At 40.9% G+C, this 27013-nt stretch overlaps 1 protein-coding gene across 3 annotated transcripts in view; it reads left to right on the forward strand.

Moving 5' to 3' along the window:
- The window catches only part of RDX (radixin), a 94480-nt gene that overhangs the window by 25873 nt on the left and 41594 nt on the right, over positions 1–27013 (forward strand). For 2 of the 3 annotated variants that reach the window (XM_063430062.1, XM_063430054.1), the window contains exon 2: positions 3020–3076. In XM_063430062.1, coding sequence (XP_063286132.1) covers positions 3065–3076 — 12 coding nt within the window. In that variant the 5' untranslated portion in view covers positions 3020–3064. Of the gene's footprint in view, positions 1–354; positions 494–3019; positions 3077–27013 lie in introns of all 3 variants that reach the window. The other variant, XM_063430044.1, reaches the window with a different exon arrangement.

Genomic DNA, 27013 nt, shown 5'->3' on the forward strand with positions numbered 1-27013 from the left:
CAGTAATAATACATTAACACATAATACCACTAAATAAATGAGATTTGTTTGCTTAAAAAAAACATTATTTGCAGTTTCTGTAGTGGTCACTCCCAAAATCAATGTGACTCAGGCAATTATGCTCGCCCAATGGGCCACGCGTAGTGTAAGTGACCCACATGTTTTAATACATTTTATGGATAATTTAATCTAAAAATATACAAAAATAAATTTATAACAAAGTAAAATAACTAGATATTTCTTCCACCCATGAATGTCTGGCCACAAACATGAATTTATGCATTCTGTAGTCTGACAGTAGCTGTGCTATATTGTCTCAGTCTAACAAACTCATTTTTAATTTTATGAATACAGATGTGCCAAACATATGCCTCAATCCCTGACACGTGAAGACAACTGCTCAGCTTGTCTGAGTGTGACAAGGAAAGGGAAGGGGGAGAATTAAATGCTGTGCGCACACCAAACAAAAAGTTTTGATGATCAAAGAAGGAAAGTTAGTGGTTATGATGATTGAATTTACCTTTTTAAAAATTCCTATGGGAGATTGTGATTTTGGAAAAAAAAGTAGAACTTCCACCTCTTTGCTATTATTATTGGCATTTTATATAGGGCCACAATTTTCCACATTGCTTTACAGTTCTAGAAGGGAATTTTTGACACAAATAATTGACATAGACCATAGTATTGACAGAGACGAGGTAAAGATGGCCCTGTTAGAAATGAGTGCAGCCAAACTCTTGACTAATACGTTGCTTGTGTGTTAGTTAATTTAAGTTAACCTTAATGCACAAATAAAGGCAAAAATTAGTCATTAAAGTATACCCGTCATGGTACACACAAGGTCATCTCATTTTAAAGAGCAATAAATTCCACCCAGACATAGAGCCAGGAAAAATGCTGGCAAATTTAGAGATTGTGCGGTCCCCCCTCCACCTGTCGATCAAATCATTGGCATTAGACCTGTGTGCCAATGTCCTGGCAGTAATGCAAGTATGTTGATATTGGCACGTAGGAATGCCCTATTTGGGGATGTTTCCCCAAGTAGGTCCATTCCCACCAGCTGTGGGTGGTAGTTCTGTAACACTCTGAGATGGTGGTGCCAGAATGAATGGCAGCAGATGAGTACTAATATAGCAGCTGAAAATGCACATACATACCGGTATATGGGTTATCACTATGTTAAGTGCCTTAGATGCTGTTATCTGTTCAAGGGAACCAGTCATAACAGGTTCACTTTAAATGCATATAGTCCAGGCACATAGATTCCATCATACTGCAAACATTGCAATAAGCAGCACAACATTACACTGATTCGGCCAATAGACATTCTTTTTTCCTAGTCATAACTATGGCTTGAAAATGGCTGTCCAGATTGGCAGAAACATTGTCATGTTCTTATTCAAATAAAAAATTCTGAAGTATAATAGAATCTGTGTGCCTGGACTCTATGCATTTTGGAAGTATTAATAGAATCTCCTGAGCCTGGAGCACAAGTTTATTTAGATTAATTACCCCATAGGATGTTTGCAGCCCCTATGGGAAGCATATTGGGTTTGCTTTAAATGTCTTCCTTAAGAGTGATAACTACTTTAAAAAAGTTCCTGAAATGTGTGGGAAAAGAAAATCATGTAGATTTAGTATATGGTGAATCAAGCATGAATGATCTGAAGTAGATATAACTGGAGTAGGAACGCAATGGGATCTCTATTCCACAGCAAAATATGCTGTCCTGGTGCCTCTGTGGCTGGGAGATAATTGAGTTATCTCTCGCTACACCAATTATCTCCTGGATACAGAGGGCACAACACAAAAATACCCGCAAAACAGAACAAAACTGACAGAAACCCCAACACATGATATATCAACGGATAGCTCTGGTCTGAGCGTCCATGTTGGCAAAATAGTTACCGGATCCATGACAAATCATCAATGTTCATGCCCAAATGAGTTCCATAACGAACGGGGCTTAGGCCGGTCAAATATTGGGAGCTTATGCGGACTGAAAAGGTGCGGAAACTCAGGGAGCGTTTGTTCCACTTGGTCTCTGGTACCTCTCCTCCAATTAGTGCTCTCCTGCCTGGTCGGGAAGTGGGGGAAAACGGAGGTGGAAGTTGGCCAGGCAATGGGATTAGCTGTGGCCGGGCCAGAGTTTAAGAGGAATTCAGAGTATTATTATTATTATTATTATTATGATTATTATTGCGATTTTATATAGCGCCAACAGATTCCGTAGCGCTTTACAATATTATTAGAGGGGATTTGACTATAAATAAGACAATTCCAAAAAAACTCACAGAAACGAAGGGTTGAAGAGGGCCCTGCTCAAACGAGCTTACCGTCTATAGAGTAAGTCCCGCTACAGTCCTCGCATCTCTCTGGACTCCTTGTACGGCCAAGGGGAGAGGCGCTCTCTGTGGTTTGGCGTGAGGGGTAGGTACTGGGATCCAGGGGTAGTGAAAAGTCTCTTGGGGATAAACACAGGTAACAACGTGGGTACAGACCGTGACTAGGGTGGCATGTCACAGTAGTGGTCTGGGCACGTTGTCCCTGTCCTAACTCTGCAAGTGAAAACACTGCAGTTACATAAAAGTTTTGGAAAGCTTGCATTATGTCCTCCATCAGAGTGACATCTTGGGAAGAGGAGATGGAGCAAGCGCCCTGGTCCCTCGGTGCTGGAATAAATGTGCATGGGGGAAGAGTGTTTAACCATTTCATGTTGTGTTAAACTAATTTAATCTTTCATTTATCTGTTGACTTGTCAAGGATAAGTATTTGTGAAACTGAGATCAGTAAATTTCCATTTTACAAAATGTTTAATTTTTTTATATATTAAGTAGCATTGTTGTCTTGTTACTGTTTAATTGAAAGCATTTGAAACATGAGGCACATTCAGCATGATATTTAGATCTCAAGGCAGTTTAAACATTATACAATACTTATATATTGTAATTTTTGTGTATATATATTTGACTAGCTCTTATGTGTATTTGTTTTTTTGTTTTTCTTTCCCCTGCTAAAGGAGAGGATAATCGTTTGCAGAAGCAGAAGACAAACAGCAGGAAAGATGCCGAAACCGGTAAGTTAAGCATGAAGAATTACAATCTTGTCACCATATAAAATAATTTTTATGTATAAAGTTGTTTACCTGAAAGAATACATATTATCTTTTAAAGAAAAAAAAAAAAAGCTGTTGCATGAGTAATGCTTTTATCATGACATACTGGTTTTGTGTAACCTTCTAATATAGAGGGCAGACACCATGCAGGGTAGGTAGGCACATTTTATACCAAAGGCCGCTTCTGGCTTACGTTGTAGCTTGTTGTCCCTTTGTATTCTAGGAAATGCATTCTGCCTATAAACTTCAGGCTTTCACATTGCCTAGCCTAGAAACTTGGTTCCCTAGCATTGGCTTTGAATTATGACTTGACTTAGTCTAGACCAGTTGGTTTTAAACGAGCACTCTGGCTGTTTATTTCACTATTACAGGGGGAGTCGTGAATCAGAACTATTTTTTTTTTAAATATTTAAAAAAAAAAAATTTTTTTTTTTTTTTTACTTACCTTCACCTTTACCTGCCGTTGTAGCCGTGGCTACCACTCCCCCCACTGGCAGAGATCATCAACAATGACGATTTCCATAGGGGCCTATTTTGCATGCACTGAAATTACCTCACTGAGCAAATCATCCTCTTTACACCGAGCTACATTATCCCAATACATTAACACATCTGCCATTAACAGAGAAGAGACAGTCTCGTTGGACTTAAACCACTACAGCTTAAAGCAGTACTCTCTCCCCCCCACTACCCCTTAAAAATAAATTACTTTCATTGAGTATTTCATAAAGATAACATTTTTACGATATATTCATATTGACTGTTGTAATTTCACTGAAATTCCTACTCAATCAAAAGATCACATAAGACAAAGTGCGTTTTCCCTCCACTTGACAAAACCTGACAAAAGGTGGAGTTACTGCCGTGCTAACAATAGGCTGTGAGCAGTTGTCTGCTAAAAAATGATTTACCAATTCCAGTCAATAAGAGCTCATGCAAAAGCGAATGAGGATGACATTTTGAGTCCCATCCCCCAAGGGTTTAGAACCCTAGACATATTTCTTTTCCATACAAGGGATTTTGCCTGACTGGTGAAAAAGCATGACCAGTGCAGCATTAAAAAATAAATAAAAAATAAATTTATATATTATGCGAAACTCACTACTGTGCTTTATACTATGCTTTAATCATATTCTTAAAAATATGCTCTTTAGGATGTCTTTAATAAGTGATGCCCCGAGCATGACCTATGTTGTGCAAGCCTAGCTGAAAAGGCCGGTTACCTTTATTTCTGTGCTTAATATGGGGTATGTTGACCCCTCTTTATTTCAGAGAGAATGAAAGAGATGATTTGTAGAGTCGCTTTAATGTAGCACAGCGGCCCTTCTCCTGATGTTATAATCCTGTGACATGGCACCTCTGTCCGACTCCTGATTATGTAACCTTGTTACAATAACATAGTACATTTCTTAAATCCAATTACCGTAACTGAGAACATCTGCTCCGCGGCTACTGATCTTTGTAATCCTTTGACTGTAAAATTGCATACCTATACTGCTCTTTGTAATCCGGTGACTGTAAATCAACTATATATATATATATTTATTTTTTTGCTCCCCTGATCTGTGTAATCCACGGACTTTAGTCCATCTGTTCCAGCCATCTTTAAACGCCAGTTACTTGAACGCAAGACATCTGTGTTGCCAGCTTTCCTCAGGATGGTCTTGCTATGTCTTCAAGACAGCACATCTTGCATTCCCCTTCTTATCAATACAGTTCTGTAATGTAAAGATCTTATGAATTAAAGGAACACTGCAACTTTCAATATATATATATTTTTTTTTTTAAAGTTAGATTCCTTATTCTTTGGTTTTAGCTTCAGGACAACCATTCTCTATTTTGTTTACAAAAATAATTGAAAGCTACCAGTCTGTGCGAAGACCCCACTTTAACCTGTTTAAACATGATACACATTAGAGGAAATGACATGTGCCGCAAATGCAGAATTAAAATACCGTCTTTATTTCCGGTCCCCACCAAATAACTCTCATTCTTTATTGTACGTAGGCCAGACCGCAATCTACTATTAATCTCAAGAGTAGTGTTAAATAATAGGTCCCCTAAACAGGAGCAATGAGTAAAGTAGTCTACTTGTAGATACATCTTCCAATCTCAATGACTTCATGGAGTTGTATGAGCATTATAATATATGGTTCCCCCAGGTTATCCCTTTCTTGTAACTTGCTCTTGTAGTGAGACAAACCATGTGATTTGAGTTTGTTTCATTTCTTTTCCTCGGCAAATTTTAAGCATACTCCACCAAGTCAAAAGAATTCCAAAGAAAGGCAAACCGCAGACATCATGGATAGAGATTTTGGTATTAAGATCCAGCGCAAAGAAGGAAAAGATGATAATTATTAATAAGGGCAAGTGGCAAAGAGGGGAGTATAGTCATGAAAATACAAGAAAGATAAGGACTGCAGCTAATGAAGATCCACCATTATATGCCCATCTCTTACTTCCTTGTTAGTGCTGGCTATTGTCTAGTCAAATGCACAGAGGGGGAAAAAAAGGTTCATCTCCTTTTATCTTTATAAAATTGTATAGTGCAAAACAGCCACACATGCGTAAGGTATCTAGTTCCATGAACAATTTTGTATTTACTTTTTATTTTTTTATTTTTTTTAATGTTTCTTTTTTGAGGCACACGTGTGACCAAGCCAATAAATGGTACAGCCAAGTATTGTAGAAATAAACTATATGGGCTAGTCCTCGTGATCATGTAAACATTCAAATGAAGGTACTTTTTTACCGTCTTTGGCTTTTCTCTCTCTCTCGTCCGCACCCGTCTCTTGCAGTAAACAGTGCTTCAGATGTCGTCCTTGGATTTTAAATTAGATGGTGTTTTCGAGAAAACCACTGACAATATTCACTGAACAGACTCATTGCCAGCTTTTATTTTTAGGTTGAGCAAAGAGAACAAATGCTCCACAAGTTTTATTGCCGGCTCAGGCTTGTACAATGAAGCATCAACTAGGTTACTGAAGAGGGAATCGCAAATGTCACTCATGCGGGATGAATTTTAACTCCCAGGTAGAGAGTGGAAATGTTGAGCCCTGGTTCAATAATCATGCATTCTCCTTCCTTTTTTACATGAGAGCAGGATGGAGCTAGATCACTTTCCAATGTTCTTAGTAATGGTCATACTGTCCGTAACAATCTTATTACAGAAAGCCATATTAAGCTTATTAAATCATTGTTTTATTTCAAGTTAACCCTCCCTTTTTTATTTTTATTCCTTTCTGTTGCCTTTGTCTTAAAGGATCACTATAGTGTCAGGGAAACAAAGTGGTTTTCCTGACACTATAGAACCCTCTGGGTCCCCCTCCCGTAACATTGAGGGCTCCCTCGGCGCTGGTGACCTCTCCTCCCCCGCCGGCGTCTACTCCCCCGTCTGACGTCACTGGAGCCGAATGTGCATGCGCGGCAAGTGCCGCGTGCGCATTCAAAGTGTCCATAGGAAAGCATTTCTTAATGCTTTCCTATGGACCCTCTGCGCGATGAAGGCGAAAATCACCTCCAGCGTCGCAGATGCGCCTCTAGTGGCTGTCCGGAAGACAGCCACTAGAGGCTGGATTAACCCCAAATGTAAACATAGCCGTTTCTTCTTTGCATCTGAAGGGTTAAAACCTGAGGGACCTGGCACCCAAATCACTTCATTGAGCTGAAGTGGTCTGGATGACTATAGTGTCCCTTTAAACTGTTCATGCATAGGCTTATTCACCAAACATTGAATTCGAAACCGAATTGCAAAATGTCTGCCAAAGTAACAGACTAAGAAAATACCATAGTCCTCTCTCGATGGTTTATGCCTGAATTTGGAAATTTTCTGGTCATCCAATTCTTTATTTTAGTGAGTTATTTCTTATGGTTACATCTCGTGATATAATCGTGGATGAGTAAAGTACCATGCAGGGCCATCCCTCTGCTTGCATACTGCATGAAGCAGGAAAGATTTGATAATCTTTTGAGAATTAAAACCTAAAATAGAAAACCAGTATTTTATGGTGCCATTTTATTTATTTTTTAGTCTTTTGAGAAACAATTTTACATCTTCAATCTCATGCATTGTCTATAGAGTTACTCCAAACCTCTTGTCAGCCTATCTTAGTTATTTTGTACATTACTTAATCTATTATATCACTATTGCCATCTCCACAGCTTTAAAACAATCAAAAACATCAGCCAGGCTTTGGGTCAAGTTCTCCCAGAACCTGCCTACCTTGACATCACATCGAGTCACACTTTTCCGGTCTGAGGTCCAATGAAATGATTCTCATTGCTGGACATAAGGCGCAAGCGCTGCCACATGCCGCCCACCTAATTCAGATACAGAACTATTGAATCCAAGAAGTTAGCGTTTACAAAAGACAATTTGAATAATGGCTCATTTGCTGGTAACTTCCTCCCACATCTCAGTCTTTGTGATCTAAGCCAAGGATGGAAGGGAGGGCTGGACATAAGGTGGCATGGGTGGGTGGTCAAAGGGAGGGAATTAAAAGGGATAGGGGAAAGATAATCTAATATAGATAGTCTGGGAGCACAGCTTGACCTTATGGGCTCTACAGAGCGAGGGAAAAATTATACATGGAGCAAGTGCTTTAGATATGTACAGAGTCCTACAGACTTCTTATTACAGGGGCATGCTCAGCACTACCTTCAATTGTAGAAGCTTCATATGTCTATCGCCAGTTCAAAATGTGTTCTGGCAGACTTTTTTTTTTTTAATGCATAGAACAGACAGTCAACCTGGAACAGAGTTCTGGGGTGAATAGGTCACGTTTGCTGGAGATGTAACTACACTCCGGCACAAGTTTAGCTATTTCTCGATCTAGGCGGCGTCTCAATCTGAAACACTGCATATACAAGCTGTGTACTATGACCAGTTATAAAAGCAGCAGTGTTTATGGTGGCTGGAGTAACCCTTTAAATGTTTCATTCGATTCGGAAGCATCAGATTAGTTACATAATCTCCACTTCTTAGTGACTGCCCCAACCAAGTGACATATGTTCCTAACAGTTTTTAATGATATACTGTCTGTACTGAATTCTTGCCTTGTTGCCACCTATGACCCTAGTAAAAGCCAAATATACCAAATCAAATTACAACACAATATGCCTTCACATATGTTATTATAGTTCCTGGACCTCTCATTACTTGTAAATTTTCTTATATAAATAATTGCAGAATTTTCCTCCATTTCACATTATATATTTACGTAGGGCTGCTGATTATATACTTTTTAATCTCTATATGAGTCAGATGATGCTTCATTACAAGCAGTTGTGTTCAGCCAATCACGGTTATTTTTAATCCTGATTACGTAAAATAGGCTACTAAATACAGGCTTTGGCAAGTACCCTTTGAAAACCTGTAATTATCAGGATGCTATGTGAAAGAGTACTACCAGTACTTTATATTTCCATTTCAAAGTCTTAACTATTTTAAATTTAACATGTTGATGTTGAGATGGAAACAAAAATAGTCTCTATTCCCTCTCCCCAGTCAAAATTTAAATTGTTCCCTATTATGTGAACCAGCATTATACGACAAAACAGTCTGCTATAAAACAGATATTTTTCTCTGAATATCTTTCTGGCAGCTAAAAAGACATAATAAAAACAAAAAGAAAGTTACCTGCGCTCTGGCCTAAATCCGTATGTACATTTAAACAACATGGAGGCTCTTTAGTTTCATTACAATGGCCATTTGGATAAAAGGTCATCTGCCACGTCAAGGCAAGCCCCAAAAGGAGTCCTCCACTAGCCATTAGATTTGCCATGCCATGCATCCTCTTGTGACCACAATGCCAGTCAGTACTAGTTTGGGGTAGCCAAGCCCAAGCCTCTGGTTAATGGATTAATCAGCCGTGACGTGTGTAATGTCCCATGCGCACTTAGTTCATTAAGCTTCCACTAGAGCTTGGTACACCACCGTTTATTATTTATTATAAAAGTCATGAAAAATGATCATGCCAGTGATTGGTCGATGGCGGTGGTTGCATTGGTATAGATGCCCAGGGCTAATAGTTTAGTTAGTTCAGTCACCTTATGTAACAGACAAATTACCGGTAATCAATTCCGCTTTCCTGTTTTCATAACAATGAGTGTACTAGTAACATTTATTATCCTGAATTTATTTTTTCCTCTTATTAGCAAATCCTTAGTATTTTAAGGGCTGCTAATGCCATTATTTGGGGATAGTCTTTTTTTAAATTTATTTGTTTTCCTGAAAGTCCTAGCTCACGAGAAAAGCTGGCTATTTGCAAAATTCTACTTAGACCGTCACATGCTTAGAGCAACACTAAATGAACAGATGCAGTGCACGTCAATAGCAACGGTAAACAAATGTATTTTCCACTTTAGAATAAGGTGACTCGAATAGTCATATTTGCAAGTACCTCATACCTAATAGAATCGCTCAGGAATTCAGTGCCATACTCTAATTGGTACAAGCAGCTCTTTGATCTATTGATCCACACATAATGGAAGTTGGCGAGCCTCCGTGGCTGTAAGATGACCCAGACAAGTCTCGGAAACCAGGCAGCCACAACTGTTTATGTTTTTTGTGTGTGTGGTTTTACCTAGTTTTAAGATATTCATCGCAATAGAAATGTCATCTCAATGTTGGTGTGATCGCCTCTCTGGCTTCTAAGGCTTCTATACCTTTCTAATCTGAATGTAATACAACAAATGATCCATCGAGCGTAGGTGCAATGATTTATGAATATTGCGGATAATCTTTTTGAATCCTTTTATATTGTGTCACAATTACTTTACTGCATACAGCATAATATTTAAATAGTATCCTTAATGTTCTGGCATGAGCTTCCCCTTGGGCCCGTCGGCGCACAAATTATATCTATTTGGCACACAAAATATATTTTTTTAAAACTTGGCTAGCAAGTCACTGATGAAATAATTATTGCTACAGAATGATTCCAGCAGGCCGCTGGGATATCGAAAGCTGCTCTGTCACTATTCAGTATTTAATAAAGATGTAATCGTGAATTATATTTAGACAAATATTTCTTCTGGTTAGTGAGTCACTGTGAAAGTTTTTTTATAACATTGAACATAACATATATGTGAATCATGGCAATTGTTTAGGTTTAACACTAACTTCTATTTTGATATCCTGTGGTTTTATGTTTCAGTATTATGTAAATCAGAGGGAAATGTTTGGAAGACCACATTACCCAGACAGGATGTGTAAAACAATGTTTAATGATATACAGGTGTAAGTGAGGAAGTAGCAATTAAAGCCATTTAAAGGGCTATCACTTACTTACATTCATATTCTTTCACTTTTCTCAAATTTCCGCTCAATGTCAATAGTCACAATTAAATCCATCTTTTATTAATCTTACAAAAAACTCAGATTATTAATTATTATTAATTACAGTAATAATTTACAGGGTGACTGACAAGCTAGACCTTGATATTTGCTCTTTTACAGCACTTTTTTCCAAATTTCTGCTAAGATCTAATATTCATTAGAGGGTTACTCGAGCCACCGTGGCAGTGATTTGAAGGAGCCTGGATAACACTGCACATTTAGAGTTATTTGCACTTGTGTTTCGGGGGCTTGTTACATCCCCTGAACACGTGACTTAGGTAGGCTAGAACTCTGTTCTGGGCTGCCTAATGTCAGTTCTGTACATATTTCATGTCTGTCACCCATGCGCACACTGCACTGGCAATCAGACTTAAAACCTTTTCCCTTGACAGCAGTACGCATAGAAGAAAAAAAAAGTCTTTATCCTCCCACAATGCAGTCCCTACCGCCTCCTTACATTGCTTTTATTTTATTCATTTATTAAAAAAGAATTTCTCCTCAAATTCCTCCCCTCTCTCTTTGCTGGCTCAGATTGCGCAAGGCCTCCAGCTTCCAGGAGATTGATCTCAGTCAGAGGAAGGGTGGATGAGGCGGGGGCTAAAATATGCGCAAATCTCTTTACTTTTTTATTTATTTATTTTATTTGGGTGCGGGCGGCGGGAATCAAAATACTTACTAGAACACTATTTAGGAACTAGTTATGAATGTGCAATACTGTTCATTTAAAGCTCGTAAATCATTTTCATATCATTGTAATGGCTGCTTCTATTTAGATTCTTTCTTCCACTTTGCTAAGAGAACCTATTCAAATATTATTCTAATGTTTTGCTGTAGCTAACAGAGAGAGACGTCAATTCATATTACTGGTCGCTGCTCACCCCTGGCTGAGCTTTGACTATTAGTGTTGCTATTTACGCACGATCCAACAGTAAGTTAGCTTTATTAATTTTGAATAGCCACAAAATGCCATGTTAATTTCCTTTAAATGTTTGCTTATTAATATTTTTAAGTGCTGCATATTAGTTGGAACATTAGTCTCTATACTAAAGACCCAACCACTTAAAGGAACACTAAAGTATTCTTTTACAAATGTAAAAAATAAAATATTTAATTACCCATTTCCAGTGCCAAGCCTCTCTCGGCACTGTTTACATCTCCGACGTCACAGAGGAGGCATGGCTTCCTCCACCCTCGTCCAATCCAATACTCCTCATAGAAGAGCATTGGGGACTTAATGCGCATGTACAGGGAGAGCCGCACGCATTAAAACATCCATATAGGAAAACACTGAGTCAATGCTTTCCTAAGGGATTTCGGCATCACATGATCAAGTTTTATTGAAGGGGTCTGCGTAACTGCAGTGTTCCTTTGAATGCAGATAAATAAAGGTTTGATTCATAAAATTACATGAAGGCTATATGCTAAATTTTTTTCGTATTTCATTTAAGCTTTGTAAATGTATCTATTCCATGCCCAAATGTACATCCCTAGATGTTGTAAAACTCCAACTCTCATGATGGTTTACCAGCTTCTAGAATGTTTTTAAGGGACAATCAAAGCACCATAACTTGGTTATTGTCCTGTAATTATGCGGGAGGATCTTCTATCCTTTTGTGTTTTTAAAGGGTTACTCCAAGCATCATAACCACTACAGCCCTCTGAAGTGTTTATGATGCCAGGAGTACAGTGGCCCTAATCCTCTGCAATGGGGCAAATCGTTTTACACTTACCTGGGTTCCCGCAAGACTTTGATACTCTCTGGTGGTCCAGTGGCGCACTTCCAGCTTCTGCAAAGCCGCAGAAGCCACAAGCTTATTGACATCAGCCAGCACGGAACTAGACACGCTAATGATGCTGCCGGAGGTGGAGTTATATCTCCACCAGCAGAGAGGGTTAAACTCTATGTGCCGTGTGATCATGGTGCTTGAAGTATTACTTTATAACTGTGATGCATACCTGACATCCCATTAAAGGGGCTTTAAAAAAACAAAAAAAAAACTATTTGTTTTTAATAATCTAAATTAAAAACAGTCCTGAAGTATTTAATAAATGCTTTGATAGTACCCTATGGTGCACATGTACCACAAGTTGGGCAGCTACGGATTGAAAGCTTCTATTGACTGTGGCTAACATAAAATTGGAAGACTGTATGGGCGTCCAACATTACTATTATTATTATTTATAAAGCACCAACAAATTTTGCAACGCTGTACAATGGGAGGACACATCAAGCAGATCAGCAGGGCCAGATTAGGATCCCAGTGGGCCTGGTGCTGACAATTATGATGGGCCTAATTACAGAATCCTATCGACAAAAAACACTAAAACAATCATACCTCCCAAGTGTCATGTATCTGATGGAGATGGTGTTGGAGGGAAACTCAAAGGATGCAGCTATAAGAAAACACATAGCCTATGCTAATCTCTCTCTGATTTATGCTTTCATCTTTTAAGTAAATCCCTACCCCCTAACAGCAGTGTCCAGTGAAGCAAGAAGTCAATGGGCAGGGTAAAAGGGTGGGCCACTGACACAAATCACGTGATCAGAACTGCCAAAAGGGCGAACATACCCAAAAAGGGTTCATGTCTGTCCAAAGAATTGGAAGGCCAGCCTGGCATGAATGCACGTCCGGCTGCCTGCCAATCATGCAGGCTGTCCAACTAAGGTCATACTATGCAGACAGCACCCTGAGCTTGACATAAATGCATCAAATGATGCGCCTACTCCACGCTCTCGAAGGACTGTCCCCTAGCACTCACATGTCAACTTGTCTCCTTACCGTCTTACAAGCAGGCAGAAGCTCCTGGTATATAGTCTGGGGCAGAGAAAGGTGTATGTAGTGAGTGTAGAAGAAATGGGACATGCCACAGTGTTAGAGAGACCAAAGTCTGTATTGCCTTAACTAATTTTGTCAGCCAGTCCACACAAGTTTTCTTCCCATACATCCTTCTTAAGCTTCCATACTTAAAGGGACACGATAGTCACCAGAACAACTACAGCTTATTGTATTTGTTCTGGTGAGTAGAACCATTCCCTTCAGGCTTTTTGCAATAAACACCTAGTGTGCAGCACTGCCATTCAGTGTCTCCACCCTCTGCATGCAGACACTGAACTTTCCTCATAGAGATGCATTAATTCAATTCATCTCTATAAGGAGATGCTGATTGGCCAGGTCTATGTTTGACTTGTGCTGGTTCTGCCCTTGATCTGCATCCTTGACAGTCTCAGCCAATCCTATGGGGAAGCAACCTGCAGACTTGAATACAAGTAAGATTTTCTCTATTTAGGGAGGCAAAAGGGATCAGGGGAGCTAGATGGTTGTGGCGAAACCAGCCTCGCCACTGGGCATTGGAGAAGACTGATTGCCAGCCTCCTGCCCTGTGACTCCCCTGCAAAGACCCGAAAGCCGGGTCATTCTGTACTTTCCCTATGTGAGCAGTGTTACCCCAGATAGCTATGCCATGGAGCCCATTCGTATAACGAGACTATGTGAAAGACTTTGGCTCCATGGCTATGTGAAAGACTTTGGCTCCATTGAACTGTATGTATGTGATCTGAGTGCCATTCAGTTATAATGTGCACTCAGATCTAAACTATCTGGGGATATGTTGAATGTATATGTTTTATGCAATAGCTGCACAGTTATATATTTTTATGTATTTTATTGTATTTTGCTACCATGTGGCTAATGGAGTTTTGCCTCTGTCCTTGGAGATAATTGGATTACTTCCCAATTATCTCCAGGATAGAAGACTCTGTGGAACTGGTTTTGGGCAGAAAAGCCATGCTGCATTTGGTCAAATAGGACTTTCCCTTAACTTTTTAACCCCTGGATGGAATTGGCTGAATTTTGACTGTTAAAAATTAAAGTTTGCTGAGTTCGTATATTTTTATGTTTGTGGCATGTATATTTTGGAAGTTATTAATATTTGGTAAAAACTGTATTTCTCTGCCTGTGATAAATATATTAACATCATATCACAGGCAGAGGGGAGGATTTTGTGTGGGAGTGTCTGTGTGTATTGTACGGATTGATTGGTTGTTCTGTAAAACCCTCTGGGCAGTAATACGTTTGTGGATTGGGAATAAAAGAGGCTGTATGTGCCAGTACAGTCAGTTCTGCTTGACCTCAAAACGAAGTGTCGTCTCATTATTGGGGGAATTGGATTGTATGCTGATTGCCAGGAGTGTAAGCTGATTGTAGGCTTTCCCTGTTCAGCTGTTTACAGCATTCATATGCTTGAGAGCATTCAAATTCTTCTCCGGTTCGGTGGTTGTGGTGTCTGCTGCAGTGCTTGGAGTCCTCAGGAAGCGCTAAGAGCATCCTTCAACAGAGGTACCCAGTCGGGGTGCCCGTCGATCTGTTACAATGGTTTTAACATAATAGGGTCAGAAATACATGATTGTGTTCCTGACCCTATAGTGTTCGTTTAAGCAAGAGTATGTGAAGAGTAGTTAGTGTTGCCACCTTTATTGGAAAAATAATACCGGCCTTAATCATTTGTATAATTAATTATGTATGCGTGACATCACATGAAATCTCAAGGAGTGACATAAGAGAAAATTATGTAAAATCACCAACAAACGACTTAGTATGATTCTGCTGTATAGATGGATTGCTCCCAGTGTCTCAGTCTCCCATGTCACCCAGTGTCTCAGTGTCCCTATGTATCACAGTTTCATTGTCCCCAAGTCACCCAGTCCCCTAGTCTCCTGTGTCCCCTTTTCTCAGTGTTTACCCATGTCACTAGGATACTGGGGACACTGAGAGACACAGACATGGGGACACTGGGAGACATTGGGACACTGTGTCCCTAGTGTCTCCCAATGACCCCAGGTGTCTCAGCGTCCCCATGTGTCTCAGCATTCCCATTTCTCCGTGTCCCCTAGTGCTCCGTATCCCCATGTGTCTCAGTGCCTCCCTTTGTCTCAGTGTCCCCATGTCTCCCTGCTGCCTTTCCCCTCATCCCTGTCTCTGTCTGTCTCTGTTTCCCTGTTTCAGGCAGCCTACAAAAAATAATTATATATTAATATTTTTTAAATGGGCCTATTCTGTGGGCCAGGAGCTGCAGCTTCATCAAACCCTATGTTAATCCGGCCCTGCAGATGAGGTGACATCTGGCCAGATAACCCCTGTACTATTTCCAAAGGCCAAGGCTTACACTGAATGTACGTTATACATACATACTGAATACAACATGCATTCCTATTTCATACTTGCGTTGCTGCAAAGACAATTTATATTAAAGGGACACTATAGTCAGGGGAGGGCTGGCAGCGTTAGGCCTGGGGGGCAAATCCAGTCAAGTGGCCCATCGCAACAAGAGGAGAGTAAAAACACGTTTCCATGTGATTGAAAGGGGGGGCAGTCACCTAAACAGACACACTCACTGACAGGCACACACACTTGCTGATTTGACACACACTAACAAACTCACTGACAGGCACACGCACACTCACTGACAGAAACACAGTTACAGGCATACTAACTCACACAGACACAGACAAACTGGCACACACACAGAGACATACATACTTGCACACACACACACAGACATACTTGCACACACACAGACCTACTGACACACACACACAGACAGACCTACTGACACACACAGACAGACCTACTGACACACACACACACAGACCTACTGACACACACACACAGACACAGACATAGTGACACACACACACTTTACACTTTTAAAGACAGTTTCCTACCTTTGCTGGTACCTTTCCTGAGGTCCAGTGTGTTGGCTAGGGTGCTTGGGAGTTGGGGTCTAGCTCTTCTTGCTTTGTATGGGTCACCCGGTGGTCCCCCTTAGTGTGTGGGCCCCAGTTCAACCACAGTACCAGTACCGCGGGCCCATGGGGGGCAACGAGGGGCATAACTGGGGACCACTGGGCCCCTGTGCAAGAATTAAAGTAGGGCCCCCTTGTCACTCTACCTGGTGCATATTTTCACTCCTCGTCACTCCCCACTAAGCAATACACATGGTTGACATGTGTATGGTTTCTTTGTGTGATTGTACTGTTGCTGGGTGAGTGTTACATGTATGTGTGTAGTTGGATGAGTGTGATTGTGTGGGTGTGAGAGCTGGCTGAGTGTGATTGTATTTGTGGCTGTTTGAGAGAGAGACAAAGAAACAGAGAGGGAGATAGAGTGCAGAGAAGACAGATAGGGAGGGAGAGAGGGAGACAGAGCTACACATGTAAAGAGATGGAGAGACAGAGAGTGACACAAGGAAAGGAGAGCCAGAGACAGCTAGAGAGAGACAAAGAGTGACACAAGGAAAGGAGAGACTGACAGCTAGAAAACCATAGAGAGACAGAGAGTGACACAAGGAAAGGAGAGACGGAGACAGCTAGAAAACTATAGAGAGACAGAGAGTGACACAAGGAAAGGAGAGACTGAGACAGCTAGAAAACCATAGAGAGACAGAGAGTGACACAAGGAAAGGAGAGACGGAGACAGCTAGAAAACTATAGAGAGACAGAGAGTGACACAAGGAAAGGAGAGACTGAGACAGCTAGAAAACCATAGAGAGACAGAGAGTGACACAAGGAAAGGAGAGCCAGAGACAGCTAGAAAACCATAGAGAGACAGAGAGTGACACAAGGAAAGGAGAGCCAGAGACAGCTAGAGAGAGACAGAGTAACACAAGGAAAGGAGAGACTGAGACAGCTAGAAAACTAGAGAGACAGAGAGTGACACAAGGAAAGGAGATCTAGAGACAGCTAGAAAGCTATAGAGAGACAGAGAGTGATACAAGGAAAGGAGAGCCTAAGACAGTTAAAAAACTTGAGAGACAGAAAGGAAGTGAGACACACAGAAAGAAGTAGAGCCAGGAAGAGACAGCCTCCTATGTGTGCAGGAAGAGGTGATGGAGAGTATTTCACTCACCTTTCATCCTGTGTGCCACTGCTGCAAGCTGGGACAGGAAATCCTGGGGGCCTGAGGTCTGCTGGGCTTGCTCTGTGCTCCCCTGTGCTGTCTAAGTGCTGGCATCCTGGGAACTGAGGGAGGGGCCCTGCAGGCAGGATATGGAGGCAGCTCTGCCAGAACTCCGCCCAGGAAGAGGTGAGGGTTAGGCATTGAGTTCCAGTGTGCCTCCGCGGCACACCCAAACAATGAATACAGCGGGACCTCCATCTGCACCCCACTCTGCCCCTTACTGAGGTTACTGGCCGATCGGCCAATCAGTGAGGTAGGATAATTTCTATTTAGTATATTGCCGAATTAGCGATATACTAAATAGCAGTTTTGCAAGGGGAGGCAGTCCTGCCAGCAGGGGTCTACAGAGCAGCCAGGCCCCCTGGTGTGATGGGCCTGGACGCAGCTCCGACCCGGTAGTTCAGCCACTGGGGGAACTTTTTTTTTTTTTTTTTGGATGTGGGCAGCCCTGGATTTAGGGCGGCCTGGGGGGGCAATTGCCACCCTGCCCCCCGGCCCAGCCCGCCCCTGACTATAGTCACCCAGACCAATTCAGCTCAATGAAGTGGTCTGGGAGCAATGTCCCTCAGGTTTTAACCCTGCAGCTGTAAACATAGCAGTTTCAGATAAACTGCTATGTTTACATTTGGGGGTTAATGCTGCCTCTAGTGGCTGTCTTCCCGACAGCCGCTAGAGGCGCATCTGAGACGCTGGATGCGAATTTCGCATCCATCGCGCAGAGCGTCCATAGGAAAGCATTGAGAAATGCTTTCCTATGGACTGTTTGAATGCGGGTGCGGCACTTGCCGCGCATGCGCATTCCGCTCCAGTCGGGAACTGATGGCGGGGGAGGAGAGGTCACCAGCACCGAGGGAGCACGTTGCTGGATAAAGGTAAGTGGCTGAAGGGGTTTTAACCTCTTCAGCGCCACAGGAGGGGGACCCTGAGGGTGGGGGCACCCTCAGGGCACTATAGTGTCAGAAAAAACGCTTTGTTTTCCTGACACTATAGTGATCCTTTAAATAGAGGGGTAATGTATGCACGCACAGGACTCGGCTTATTAAAGTCTTTTTTTATGCCTTCCTTTTACACTTGTGATTTTTTGCAGGCTTTTCTGCATTAGTGTATTCATATTATTACCATCTAATATCCTCTGTTCCACTAGTTAGCCATGGAAGCATGCAGATGTGAACATTGGGGGTATTTGGAATTATCTATTAAAACACTCCATCTTCATAACCCCTACAGCATAAACTTGTTAAATTCATAATAATGCAATCACATGTCATGATAAAAATATAATTTCTGATTTCATATTTCAGTTTTTCCCTATACTTTTTTTTTTTAATTCTTTATTTTTGCGGTCAGCGTTGACCTCTGAGCACATCACAACTGTGGGACAAAAAAAGGAAACAACAATGCTTACATAAGTGGTGTAACAATCCCATCAGTATAATATTTCCCTATACTTTTAACCTTAGATAGTATCTGGTCATTATTGCACCTCTTGCTAATACGGAATCCGCTAGGACTGAATGCAGTAGTTGCCTTCACAAATATACAGGGGGAAAGCAAATTTGGGTTGCATTAAAGTTAATGCTGTAGGAGAAAACATGAATGGTGTGATTTCAATGGCCACTCTCGGTGAGAGACTCAATGAGTTAATGTCTTAGTCTGGCCATTATTCTGCTTACCTTAAGCAACACATCATTCAATATTTATGAAGTAGTCCTGCCAGAGACTGCAGACAATTAGTTGACTACATTGGTTACCTGAAACACTTCTTAAACATGCAAACTATGAAATTTCCCTTGTGCCCATTTAATTTCATTTTCTCAAAGACAAAGGGGGGGGTAGGGAGGGGTGGAGGGAGAAGCAAAATGGATTCCAAAAGATTGCTGTTTATTATCAAAATATCAAGAGGCATATTGTTTTTGGCAACAATTACAGAGCCTATATTTAAGATTTTAGCTTGATTTTTAATTTTTTTCTGCGCCATCTATCCCTTCTTCCCAAATTACAGATAAGGAAATGTTCATTGTTGAAGTTTATTTTATTTTTTTTAAATTCATGTATGTTGGGCTTTAACTCAGTAATACAATTGTATATTGGCCTTTTGAAAAATATGGCCTAGCAAAAAAAAAACAGCGCTGTTTTAATAAATGGGACATGAAGGATCTCTCAAGGACCACACATAATTATGCAAATGTGTGGTGGCAGTATATAACGTAGAATGTGGCTGTAGACATATTGGTTCTCAGAAGGATTCACTATGTGTCCATTCCATTCCTTTCAGCTGCTTTGTAAGCCATCCTAGATTATGGTTCCAGTGCTTCTGTGCGCCCTTTAAAGGAAAAAATAATAATTTTATTACTGAAAATAAAACACAACCTGTAATACTGCTTTGTTGTGATTTATTTTGTAATGAATATATATAACTCTTTTTCCTGGCACTACAGTGCACTGAGGGTGCCCCCACCCTCAGGGTCCCTCTCCCGCTGGGCTCTAGGGGGAGGAAGGGGTTAAACTTACCTCTTTCTCCAGCGGCGGGCGGGGGACTCTCCTCCTCCATAGCGACGTCATCGGCTGAATGCGCAGCAGGAGCCGTGCGCGCATTCAGCCAGTTCATAGGAAAGCATTCTCAATGCTTTCCTATGGACGCTGGAGTCTTCTTACTGTGAAAATCACAGTGAGAAGCACGGAAGCCCTCTAGCAGCTGTCAGTGGGTGCCTATAGTGGTCCTTTAAAGAAACCTTCCCACTCTCACGATCATTTAAGTTGCTACGGGGCATCATCTTATCTTCAGGGGTTAAAACATTTTTTATTGGTTTGACCACGAAGTTGGGGCACCATTGCAAAATCCCTGAAGGCAATACCACATCTGGACAATCCTGCCTATATATATATATTCAATGACCTTACATTTCTATGGGGGTGCTCCTTTAAATTATACCTATTCATTTTTAAAATAATTCCTTTAAAGGGTACTTGTCATGCCCAAAGCTAGTTTTGCTCTTTTAGAATGGCATACAATTTAACAATACACCATGCTAAACAATTTTTCTAGCAAATGTACAGATTGGGAGGAGAAATAGTTACTAAAATACTCCCTGGCATCTGGACCCGAGAATGAGGAATGAATATACCACCCAGGAAGGATAAGAAAAAAATATATTAAAAAAAAAAAAAAAATATATATATATATATATATATATATATATATATATATATATATATATATATATATATATATATATATATATATATATATATATATATATAAAAATGGCAGTTTCCTTTAACCCAACTTTCTAGCAAGTCCCGCCATTGCATAAAAGGATATTCTAAATTTCAATAACACTTTCTTAAAAAGATTACATAGATACTGCCTTGTTCCATTTCTGAGGAATGGTAATGTTTCCTTTTCACAATTGTCACGCTTCTATTGGCTGTCTGTCAGGGAACTTGAAGCTTCAGACTAAAATAGATTCAGTTGTTGAACCTGTTTTACATCCTCTGTCCACATGCAACATATTCTGATGCTGGGTTTGCGTGCAATGCTTATCGGTCGATGTGTCATATTCCTCAATGCATATGAAGCATTTCATTGGACAATAGTCTTGCTTGATGACTTCAGCGAGGGCGATTTGGGCTGCTATAAGGGGTGTCTCTTAGTGCTGGATTACAAGGAAGATTTAGAGGGATTTTAATTTTTTTTTTTAAATTTTGTATTTATTTTGTTGTATTAGCATATTTAACTATATAATTATATGCCATCCGTATACTGTTTTTGCAGTGTTTGAAAAGCTTTAGTGTCTCCTGTATTTTTTCTATTTTTATTCTAATACATTGATTTTGACCTAGTAATAGAAATTATGTCAACGAGTCTTCCTTTTGTTACCGTCCTGGGACGCTCTGCTCTGGCTTTCTGTGCTGCGTCCAGAGGAGGCGAACAGCGGCTTTTGTTTTTGTCTTGGAAATTGATTTTTCAGTCGGTTGCTCATTCTCCTAGCTTGAAACCATTGTGTTTCCCTGTTCAGTTAGCCCGAGTCACTGACATTTGAGGGACCATAGCTAAGCTGGCTAGATGGTAGCTGACAGATGGTTTCTAGTGATACCGACTGTTAAACAATTCCATCATGTTTAGCTGTTGACATTAATCCCATAGTTGAAAGCAACTTTAACTACAAAGCCTCAACTGTTGTAAAAGGGTTATCCCTCTTAGGACCCACAGGGGCTAAATATAGAACTCTGTTTAATGGGAATGATTAACACCTTTTTTATGTGCAAGTGCATTTATGCTATGCAATCTTAGTTTCCAAGCTAACCAAGGTGGCTTGGCCAGATTCTAATGTGATTTATTTCCTCTAAATACTGCATTGCACGTCATTTTTCAAACCTCTTATACACACTATAGAAGTTTGATAATGAACTTGGGTAGTGTTTGTTTGACCTTCTAAAGGAGCCACATGGGTTTGGACTGTTATATTCTATCATAGTGGACAAAGCACACATAATTCAAACATGTTTTGCTTTTATTAGTAATATAGATGTTAAAGGGTTACTCAAAGTATCATGACCACTTCACTGATTTTAAATGGTCATATTGCCTCAAGTCTGTATTTGGAGCTTTTTGCTATGAAACACGGCACATGCAAAGTTTGACCCCGCCCCCCCCACCCCCCCACCCCACCCCGTGCTGCTTGGCATGGAGGTGTAACTCCATCTTTGGCATCCTCATTAGGTCGTCATTAGCCAGCCCATGAGGTCAGCAGAGGACAATCTGGCCGATTTGAAAACTTGGCCTCTGTGATGGAAAGGAAAAGGAGTTTTCCCTCCGCTCCCATACAAAATGTTTAAACACCTGGCACAAATATATGTATATTTATATATTTTTTTATATTTGCATGATATGTTCACACAACACGTTTCAGGTTTTTTTTTTCTTCTAATATGTGTTTGTTCATAAGCACTACATCCAATCGTTGTAGCGAACAGTCACATAGAATTGTGTTGTTGGTTTTTTTTGTGGTGCATGTAGCAATGATCTGCTGTGCATGAAGACGAATGACTATCTATAGCTATAACCACTTTATCATGACAACCTAAAGCATCTCTCTCAATTCTCAGTAATTAATAAAGATATAATACTGATATTAACTCAATTAAATTCCAGTGCAATTCATAGAAATCACAAGACAAAGTAGGGGCAATTTTTGTTTTCTAATGTAGAGCCCCAAATGGAAGCAAACTGCTTTGCTAGACAGCTCCAATATTTGATGCACAAAGTTTACTAAATAGTTACCAAATATAAGTATATTGTGGTAACAATATATCATATATCATCAGCTACTTCCTACTATGGAGTCCCAGATAGTGCTGTGCACCATTTGTATTTTGTGAGTATGATACAAGTACTTATTGTGCCCAATTTATTAAATTGGTCCCACAATAGAAGTATATCATGCACACATGCTGTTTTTGTACAATGTATTTATAACGTAGGAACAATTTAATATATAATCTGCATGATTTCATAGCGGTGTGCACAATAATAAAAAAAGATACAAAAATGAATGGCACACAAGCAAAATGTATGGAGGATCCCATTGTCTTAGCGGCTTTAACTGTCAGGTGCTGAAGATGGCTTGGCTGGCTGGAGTATGCAGAGGAAGTAGATCTTTGGGTAAGTATTTCTTTCTTCCTCACCCTACCTGCCATGTCCTTTCCTCAAAAAAGTTAACATGTCACTGGGAAAGCTTTGCAGAACCTTTATTTATCCGTTGACCTGTCAACTTTTCGGTAGAATGAGAGAGAGCAATGTGTCTGTCTCTTCCCTTCACTCAACTACAAATCTGCAGCAATTAATTTTGGGGACCTGCCAGCAACTTCTTGTTCTTTGCCTTTGGGATACAGCAATATAACTTGCATGCTGACTTAGTTAAATTATCTTCTAAATCAAACCTGCAATAAAAATGCTACTACATGAAGGTCATCTTTTATAGAAGGCAAAACGATTCCATCATATAATATGCTGTAAATGTATTAACTACTGTATAATGTCACACAGAGGTAAAATTAGTACAAAGGAAACTTCTGTTATTGAATTGAAAAAGCCACATGCATTATTCCCACTTTAGAAATGTTTCTATAAAATAAGCAATGCAGAAACACCAGAAAATTACTTTGTACTCTAAATACAACTAATTTGTAAGTGATAAAATAATAATGAGGTTTCAGTGCATCATAAACTGACTTTGTTTTTTTTTTTTTTTTTAAGCCTCTTTAATGTTCTGTTCAGATCTAAATATTGTAATTACGGTATATGATTTTGCTATTACATCCTGAAAAGTCATGATTTTATTAAAGACACAGAGGCGAGTATTGCCCTATCCCTTTACCACCAATAGCAGCAAAGAATACAAAACCGTAAGAAAAAAAAATCATACATAGTGATAAGCCACTCCCATACCAAGTCCCAGTATAATAGTCAGCACCTCCCTACACATTTCCTTTTTCTTTGGAGATGCGACCACAATAAACAAACCTCAAACAGGAACCGAGGAATCATTTTGACCGCACAATATCAACTGCCTTTAAATCCAGTCGGAGTCCAACCAAGTAACCATCCAATGAACTGGGACAAATCCATCATAGGAAACAAGAAACCGCCAACGTAGATGATTCCATTATACAATAATCAGTTGGAGTCCATCAAACCAGGCTGTGAAAACACAAATAGACAGGAGCCACACGGTTATTTCAGTCCTTGCAACTTGGTGCGATCATAAGGTGGAGAGAGACCCTTTTATCAGACAAGCATGAGACCCAGGAACAAACCCAAAGGAGTCCTCCTCAGAGTTCACAAGGAAGCCCAATAATTCCATTAGTCTGGATTGTGTTAGGCAGGATTTCTCCCAGTTGATGAGAAAACCCAGTCGGGTCAGCAGATCCACCGTCCATCACAGATGCTGCAGGAGGACTGAGCAATCCTGGGCTTTTATCAGAATATCGTCCAGATAAACAATAAGGCAAACACCCTGACTGCGGAGCCAGGCCATAGCTGGTCGCAGCAGCTTGGTGAAGCACCAAGGCGCCGAAGAGAGACCAAATGGAAGACAGGTGAAGATCCATATGCGCTTCTCCCTCTCTCCCTCCCCCCCAGCCTTTCAGGTCTAGCTTCACCAGCCAAACCCCGTGCAGGAGTAAATTCCTGAGAAGATGGATTCCCTCCATCTTGATATGCTGGTAGCGTACCCTGGAATTGAGCAGGAACAGGTTAATAACTGGGTGTATTTGACCACCCTTTTTCTCTACCAGGAAGATATTGCTGATGACCCCTGGCGGGCTTAGAGGCGCCAACTTTAAAACCTCTTTTGCACGTAGGGCCGACAATTCCTCGTCAATCAACCTGCAATCCCAAAGGAAAAACAGATCGGCCGAGGGGTAGGGATGTAACGAGATGTCAACACTAGTTCTATGTGAAACCCCCTCACTGTGTCTAGGACCCATGTGTCTGATGTGATAGATGCCCATGCTGGGGGAAAAAAAACAGTCTGCCCTCTACACAAACAGGAGAAGAAACATGTGGAAGAGTCAAGCTTAATGTAGGGTTGTCTACCACCGGAACCTCCTCTGAATCCCCTTGACCACCATGGTCCACCACGTGATGGGAAGAAGGAAGATCGGGTCTTCGCCTCATGGAAGTTGGGGCGCTGATTGAAGGAGCCTCTTCCCGAGCCGCGGGAATAGAAGTAGTTGCGGCCAACCAGACGGCCCCTGGATCTGCTGGCCCTGGTAGAGAACCGTCCCTGGAACACCCTCCTCATGGAGGACTGGGCTTTATCTAGGGCAGTAAGCGCCCCAACAAAACGACCAAGGTCCTTAGTAAAGGAGTCACCCAACCGGAGGCCTTGGGCATCCTTGCCAGCCTCAGTGAGGGTGAGATTAGCCAGTTTCAGCTCGATCTGAAACAGGATGGCTTTACGTCGCTCCATAGATAGAGAAGCATTGACGCTGCCCGCAATACAAATGACCCAACCACGGAATTCGTCCGGGTCGACTAGCCTGTTATCAGCCCTGGCATCCTCAGCTAGATCAAAAAGCTTGGCCAGGAGCCCAAAAATGTCTAGGTGTTTATCCTGGCACAACCTGAATGCCGAGATTTCGAACTGGAAAATTTGTATCGCGACCAAGGCGCTTTCGCTATTTCGAATGCGTCTATGAGACAACCAGCGAACGAATAATCGGATACAAAAGGAGCCGTGAATGAACAACGTTCGCAGCCCGAATCACAATGAGTAAAACAGGCGAACGGGTGTTCGCGTGTGAACTCCCGAACGTCAAATACTATAATGACACGGAGAGTGCCGAACGAGGGCGCAAACTACTACAAAAAGGGTGCCAAAATGGCCCCGGGACCCGGTAAAGCGGGCAGGGGAGGCAGAAACGGCAAGACCCAGCACCACCGCAAGTAAAGTCAGAGAAAGTCATAGACCAGGAAGTCATAATCTCTAGTTGGCAATGTGCAGAATAGCAAGACGTTGATCTCATGAGTGACAGGGTTCAAAAACTGGGCATATGAAGAATACGGACATTCACTTATTGGGTGCATTTAATATATTCGGAGGCCAATGCCTATTGGAAAGGAGCATTTAAAATCACGTTGTAGAGTTTATTCAAAAAAGTGGAAATATTTCCCAAATAAGTATTTCTTAATTTTTTTGCCTGAATTTTGCAGTTTGGTTTCCAGTTCCTTAAAGTTTAGTGTTTATTAAATACATTTTGGAGTTTACACTAAAAGCCGTTGGGTGAAAATACATTTTCCTTTCATGTAATTCCTTGTGCTCTTGAAATCACTAGTTACATCAAATTACTGTAAGCTGCATGGTAAAACGTAGTCTCCTTTGCCAGTAAGTTGTTCTAAATGACATTCACCCAAGTACAAGGACACCTGGGAATTAATCCTCAAGTTAGTGGCGCACATTTCAGGTGACAATGCAAATTTTCATTATTTTATGATAAAATGCAATAATGATTAGTAGGGTGAAAGCTCTATAAAGTGGGGAGGAGAGGGTTTCCAAAACAGGAACATTAAATAAAGATTGTGTAGCTATAGTGGTTATGGTGCTAGAAGTATCCTGGTGCATCTCCTCCACCATTGTAAGAAGTCCAACCTTTTTAGGACTGGAGTACACCAAAAGTAAAAAAAAGAAAAGAAAATGACCTCCAATCCTGATAATGAAATGAGAATGAATTTTTATTTCGCCATTGCCATGGACAAGACAGGGGAAAAAGGACCACAGTCTACCGTGTCCCGTGCTACAAGCACATAAGTTTAATTCTCAGATGACGTGTTGGTAGCAAAAAACGCATTAGACGATGATCCCGGATGCCCTTTTGTTGCCCACCCTTCATCTGTGTGTGACTTTAGAATCATGTTCTTTATACACATTTATGTCTAAGCCCGAAAATAAGTTTTCTGCTGGACACTTTCAGCCTGTCCGCTTTATACATGTGGTTTGTTGGCACTGTTCCCCTCCATCCCTTGCTGTTTAGGAACTTCCTTTACCTCTCCCGAGCCAAACCCTGCAGTGTAGGGCTAGCTCATGGGCTTAGAGAGTC

Source organism: Pelobates fuscus, chromosome 1 (assembly GCF_036172605.1).
Source record: "Pelobates fuscus isolate aPelFus1 chromosome 1, aPelFus1.pri, whole genome shotgun sequence".
Taxonomy (NCBI): domain Eukaryota; kingdom Metazoa; phylum Chordata; class Amphibia; order Anura; family Pelobatidae; genus Pelobates; species Pelobates fuscus.